This window comes from Tupaia chinensis, unplaced genomic scaffold (assembly GCF_000334495.1).
Source record: "Tupaia chinensis unplaced genomic scaffold, TupChi_1.0 Scaffold000231_1, whole genome shotgun sequence".
Lineage (NCBI taxonomy): Eukaryota > Metazoa > Chordata > Mammalia > Scandentia > Tupaiidae > Tupaia > Tupaia belangeri.
In genome coordinates this window covers 3580564-3587205 of record NW_006159706.1, presented here as the reverse complement: position 1 = coordinate 3587205, position 6642 = coordinate 3580564, and the positions used below count along the sequence as shown (strand labels likewise).

Below are 6642 nucleotides of genomic sequence, written 5' to 3'. Positions count from 1 at the left end.
AATGCAGCCTGCTGAAAGCGATTGCTTTTTCAGTTCTCTGTCTCCTGACTATCCTCCCAGGGACTACAGCATCTTGCCAGAAATGAAGAGCTTGGTTTTGGTTTCATTGAGTTTGTTTTTACAGTTTCCTTCTATTTATGGTAAAAGATGCTGGTTTTCCATTTGTGATAGCAATGATGTTTCTTCTGAAAATAAAGCTACATAAATAAAACAAATATGCCAATATGGTGAAAAGTTAAGTAAACAACGATGGAGAATAAAAGTAAGTATGGTAGAAATAGCTTACAGCCGTGTGTGTAGGAAAGAGAGCCTGGGAACCAGCAGTCTGCAGGCCAGGGCCCAAATCTCTGCGCAGTCTGGCCCCAGTTCCCTCTCTTGTCATCTCTTCAGCCCCATGACTCTGCCACCCCCAGGCGCCATGACTCTGCCACCCCCAGGCGCCATGACTCTGCCACCCCCAGGCGCCATGACTCTGCCACCCCCAGGCGCCATGACTTTATCACCCCTAGGTACCATGACTCTGCCACCCCAGGCGCCATGACTCTGCCACCCCCAGGCACCATGACTCTATCACCGCTAGGTACCATGACTCTTAACACCCCCAGGCACTATGACTCTGCCACCCCCAGATGTCATGACTCTGCTTCTCCCAGGTACTGTGACCTGGCCACCCCCGCCCCAGGCACACGACTGCCATCCTCAGATACCGTGACTCTGCCACCCCCAGGCACTGCAAGTTGGCCACCCCTAAACACCGTGACCATCTACTTTAGACACGATGACCTGGCCACCATGTCCAGACCAAGCATTATACTTTCTTTTCTTTTCTTTCTTTTCTTTTTTCTTTTCTTTTCTTTCTTTTCTTTTCTTAAAGTGTCTTTCTTTCTTCTTGAGAGAGAGTCACAGACAGACAGACCCTCAATGTGATTTCCCCCCGGATCCACGCTGTCCCGGCTGGCCTGGATCGCGGGCACGTATGCTCAGTGTGCTCACGGAGGTTCTGGAACTTGGACCCAGAATCTGTCCCATGAAGACCCAGTTCTGTTACCACTGTGTCACCACCTGGCCCCCACGCCATGCAATTTCACGGATCCAAACCTCAAGACTGCCCTTCCCTAGCTCTCCATCAGTGCCTCCATCCTCCTCCAGAGGGACTCTGCTGTGCCTGCCTGTCCTCTGATAGCAGCACCTGCTCTTGCTCAGGGTCAATGGCTTCCTCCTCTCAGTCCAGGTAACATCTATGAAACCAGTCTTGGGACCAGCAGGTGGCATGATGAATAAGGCACTGGACTCCCACATGGCGTCTCAGACCTGGTGGTTTGCTTTCTCACTCTTTCTCTCTGGTGAGCACATATGCCCTATAGCAAATTAATAATAATAAGAAGAAGAACCCGGTCTCACTCCTAGTTGTCTAGGGGGCACATGAGTAAAAACTTGGCCAATCAGAGCATTCCTTCCCCAATCTACATTGGTTCAAAGACAGACACGTGATTAAAACTAACCAATCAGAGCCTTTTCTAGTACCACTGGAATCATTAGAAAAAATAATGCAGGCTGGCGTATGGCCTGGTGGTTGAGGGGACCAGATCCCATGTGACCGACCAAGAAATTTGACTCCCAGACCCTGCAGCTTGAAAAACACAAGGCGCACATGTGCATGCCCCAGATCTCACCCTGCTGGAGAAATGGAGAGGGGTTGCAGTGTGACCATGCCCCACCGGAAGGTGCTTCCTCCCTCTCCTCCCTCTGTCTATTCTGGCAAGCACACAGTCCCTTTGGCAAAAAAAATAAAAAATAAAAATAAAAGAGACAGAAAAAGAGGTTGATTTCTTTGTGCTTCCTAAGTTGATACGTTACACATCTCGATTTCTGAAAGCCACCCTCCCACCACTGAGACTCACTCGGCTTGCTTCAAAATGAGAACGAAGACAACTCAGAAAAAGCAGGTCCCAGAGGTGGGCTGTAGGGAGCAGCCCGATCCGAGCAACACGACAGTGACCTTTAAACACAAGCAGAAACAGGCCGTGCGCTGACGCTGCTGGGCTAGCGAGAGCTTTTACAAGAGTATGCTTCTGCCTCTGTGTCAACACTGCAAGGCGGTGACCTGGCGGCTTGCTCTCTCTCTTTCTCTCTTCCTCTCTCTCCTTCTCTCATCAAATTAAAAATAATAAATAAAATCAAATAAACATAAAAAAAAAAAAAAAAAAACCTCTGCCAGCCAGAGAAGGCCTGAGAAGGTAAGAGAAAGCTCATCTAGGACTGCATGGCGCTGGCAGGTCCATATCTTCAGCCAATATCGTCAGAAGACAACTGGCTTTTCATTTCACACCTCCTCCCCTCTTTTGCCCTGTAAAACAATAAACCTGGGACCCGCTCAGGGTCCATCTGAGGAGTCTGGACCACCCGATCCCTGCTTTTCTCTGCTCGTGTGTCTGTGTCTGTTTTCAACCATCCCACTCAGGAGCATGTTCGGTCTCACGGATCACGGCAGTGGACCTTCCAACTGGAGAAATCAGTCAAGCACTTTGATCAAACCATGCCTGAAACTGCTCTAAACTTTTCCTTCCTTCCTCCCTTCCTTCCTTCCTTCCTTTCTTTCTTTTTTAACAATGACCAACAACAAACCCACAAGGCTCCTCACTGAAACAAGTGTACTTCATCAGGTTAGAAGGCGCATAAAAGCCAGCATCTTAATCATTTAAAAATATGTGAGGGTGTCTGAGAAATTCATAGAAAGTGTGTATTATGAGCAAACCTCACGAAGAGGTCTTCAAAAATAAAATGTGCACCAAAATAAACTTGCACTTTAATTCCATTATTTCAGAAACTTTTTTCTTTTTTTGGAAAGGTTTTGCTATAGGGCGCCTGCACTCTCCAGGAAAACAGAGAGAGTCAGAGAGACAGAAAGCGAGAAATCACCCCCCAGGGGAGATGGCCACGCCGCAATCCCTTCTCCTCCAGTCTCCTCTCGGGATCTTGGGCACACACGCACATGCACCCGGTGTGAGTTTAAGCCATCGGGTCCAGGACTCAAACTGCGGTCGACTACATGGAAGTCCAGCGACATAGCCATTACCCCAACTGCTGGCCCCAATTTCAGAAATTTTTGAAGCCCCCCCCCCCTGTAATTCAGTGGGTTTTGGTATATTCACAAAGTTGGGCACACTTCATCACTTCATCACTGCAGAACATTTCCATCACCACCTCTTTCGGAAAAAACGAAACAAACCAAACAAACAAAAAACTAGAAAACCCCCTCGCCCTGACCCATTAGCAGTACCTCCTGATTCTCCTTCCCCCACCCCTCCACCAAGCACAACGAAGTCCAGTCGCAGGGGACTTTTCTCTGTGAGCCCTCCCTAAGCACAGGGCAGAATTGTTCTCTGCTGTGGACCTCCCTCCTTTATCGTACATAGTTTCCATTTTGTGTTTTTTTTTTGGAGAGATTTTCACTATAGGGCGCGTGCGCTCGCCAGACAGACAGAGAGAGACATAGAGACAGAAAGCGAGAAATCACCCCCCAGGGGGGATGGTCACGCCGCAATCCCTTCTCCTCCATTCTCCTCTCGGGATCTTGGGCACGCACGCACACGCGCCCGGCATGAGTTTTAAGCCACCGGGTCCGGGACGCGAACCGCGGTCGACTACGTGGGAGTCCAGCGACATAGCCATTACGCTAACTGCTGGTTCCCATGTCATGATTGTGGAATATTTTTTAGCATTATCTTATTATTGAGAGGAGAGGGTTTTTCAAAATGATTTATTTTATTTTATTTATTCATTCACTTATTTCAATTTGACCAGGGAGAGACAGAGAAAGAGAAAGAGGGGAACTGAGAAAGCAAGCCACCAGGTCCAGGACTGTGGTGAGCCACGTAGGAGTAGCCAGAGCTTTAACCACCACACCACCTGCTGGTCCCTAATCGTGGGCTATTTCGAACGTAGAAAACCACCATCGTATCTGCCTCCTGCTAGACTCCTTAATGGGGGAGACAAGACCATGATTTATTCCTCCTTCTCTCCTCCAGCCCTCAGCTCAGGGCCTGGCCCAGACAAGGAGTTCAGTAAAAATTTATAAGTAAAATAAAACAAAACAAAAAGTGAGTCAGGGTTTACTCAAAATCCCAGGGGCCAAGACATAAAGATTCCGCCAAATATTTGTTGACTGACTGATCGATAGCCTTGGTAAACGTACTCACAACAGGCAATACTTTGGTCTGTGTGGAAGGGCTGTGACCGTGGTGGTACGTGGAGGGGAGGGAGGGGACTTTAGCTGAACCAAACACTTCCCACACTCTGACATTTAATGAAACCCAAAACTAACCTTACAGTTGCTCGCCGTATCTGGGTACCCCAGAAAATTCCCCCAAGCCACACCTACTTCATATGTTTAGAGCGAGCCCGTAGGGAGGCCAGGCGGACCAGCCATCAAGGGCTGTTGATTTAACTTCTCTGTTTGAGTTGTTACGTCTGCCCAGCAGAACCAAAACCCTTCAATACCCCATCAGATCATCTGAGCATTAAATGAATGAATACCTGTGACGCACTTCAGACAGTGTTGGTTCATCTAAGTCTTCTAAACAGGATGCTTTGGCGAGGTTAACCGAGGGGTGTATGCGATCACTAAGCTGTTACACACGCTGTTTCCTCTACTTGGAAATAACTCTTTTTACCCTTTCCTGGCCTACTCCCTCCATTACGTTTTAGCTCTGATGTCGCCTCCTCCAGGAAGTCGTCTGGTTCTCCAGGCCTTGGAGAGGAGATTTTCTGGGCTTCTCGGTGCCTCTGCTTCCTAGGGGTGGTCTTGGACACTGGCACAGTGCAGTACTGAGTTAATGAAAGAGCCAATCAGAGCGTGCACTGAAGGGCAAGCAAGCAGGTTTGTTCTTCTCGCTGAGACTCTGCTCTGTTCCAGGAACCAAAGCTCTGTCCCCATCCTGCTCATGTCTATGGGAAGGGAAGTTGTGCTGAGTCCAGCTTGAGCCAACTCCTGGGAGGAACTGTGTGTTCTTTGTTCTTTAGCTGTGTGTCCCTTGAGTCGTAGCACTGACAGCTTGAGATTGATGATGGTGGGAGAATTTACACCACGGGAAGCAGCAAACACCTCATGGCAGGTTTTTCAGTCTGTCTTTGTCGGTTGTTGGTTCACCAGCACACCACCAATAGTGATTTTGGGGCCACAACGATGGTTGTTTTTATCTGACAAGGGCATGCTTTCCCAGTGTCAGGGTTTTGTTTTGTTTTTGTCAACAGCTTCCTCTGCCTGGGCCTTTCTTTGCTTCTAGCTAACCATAGCCCCCTCATGGCCTGTGGCCTTTAGTAGGATAAGACCTGTGCTTATTCATTCTCTTCTCCCCTCAGTACGTGAGCTGCGGCTATTAGTACATGCTTGTCGATTGACTGACAGACAGTTCTTGCTAAATATTTGTGTGAGAGTTTGACCTTTCCCCCATGAGAATGCAGGGAAACCACGGCGGATTGAACTTTCAGTAAAGCAGAGCCTCTTTGAGGAAGGGAGTCTTTGCAGAAACTCACCACAGCTGCCTGGAAGTCAAGTCATTGCTGCCCACTTCTGTGCACAGCCTCTTGGAAGCCCCGAGAGTCTCTGGGCCTCAGCTCTCTTCGCTGCAAGACAGAGGAGGAAGAGGGGCTGGTGACTTGGGGACGAGGCTTCTGATGGGGTGGGGGGCTTTGGAAGGGGTAGGGGAGTGCTGAGGTGCTTGCACACATGTCCCCACATTTGAGCCTATGTGGGAGTGTACACACGTCTGCAGATGCCACGTAGCATTTGTTCCCTGAAACATGGTCTGGTCTCAGGAGCAGTGCCAGCGGCTCAGGTCTCTGGGTGTCAAGGCGTGCTGAGAAGAATACAAATATCTGTCCCTGGGCCCTATCCAGCCCTGCTGAGGGCTCAGGTTGTCTCATGTGGCTTCTGCAGAAAGGCAGGTGCTGACCCGTGCACCCACACAAGCCCGAGAGGTCGGCGCCCAGGGCATTCACTCTGCATCTGAGGCAGGGCAGGCAGCTCATGCCTGGGAGCGTTTTGTATTTCATGCATATCCGTGTCCATGCATATCCCTCTCCCCTAGATTTCACCTTCTGGGGGGGCAGAGGCCGTGTGCTTCACTGCTACATACCCAGCACGGAGCACAGTGCCTGGCACATAGTAGGTGCTTAATAAATATTTGCTCACATGCAAGTGTGCACAGGTGCACATTTATGACAGGGTTTCAGAAAGTTCGTGAACATGCATATTATGAAAAGCAAGATTTAGATTTCAAAATGCTTTGCACCAAAATGAACTTGTACTTTAGTTCTATTACTCCATGACCTTTGTGAAGGTCCTTCACAAATGCCTACGCTTGCATGACCATGTGGGTGTATTTGCACATGTATGAACTTGGGTTGGTGGGGGCTCTGCATGCTTTTGATGCGGGCGTGTGATCCGCATGTCTGTGTGTGACTGTGTTTGCAGAACAAGCGAGCCTGAGCGAGGGCGTAAGTCCCCGCTGGCTGGCTGACAGCGTTTGGAGACGCTCGTGCTCCGCGGGAATCTTCACCTGGGTGCTTGGGTTGCATGGGCAGGTGGGTGCATGAGGAAGGGTGGGGTTTCATGGCCATTTGCACATATGGGGATGTGAG

The 6642-nt window shown here is 49.4% G+C and overlaps 1 protein-coding gene across 1 annotated transcript in view; it reads left to right on the top strand.

Annotated features, from left to right (window-relative positions):
• LOC106734832 (pollen-specific leucine-rich repeat extensin-like protein 1) overlaps positions 1–541 on the top strand; it is a 7815-nt gene extending 7274 nt beyond the window's left edge. The window contains exon 3 of the mRNA XM_014587673.1: positions 391–541. Coding sequence (XP_014443159.1) covers positions 391–541 — 151 coding nt within the window. The remainder of the gene's footprint in view (positions 1–390) is intronic.
• Positions 542–6642: the final 6101 nt, after the last annotated feature.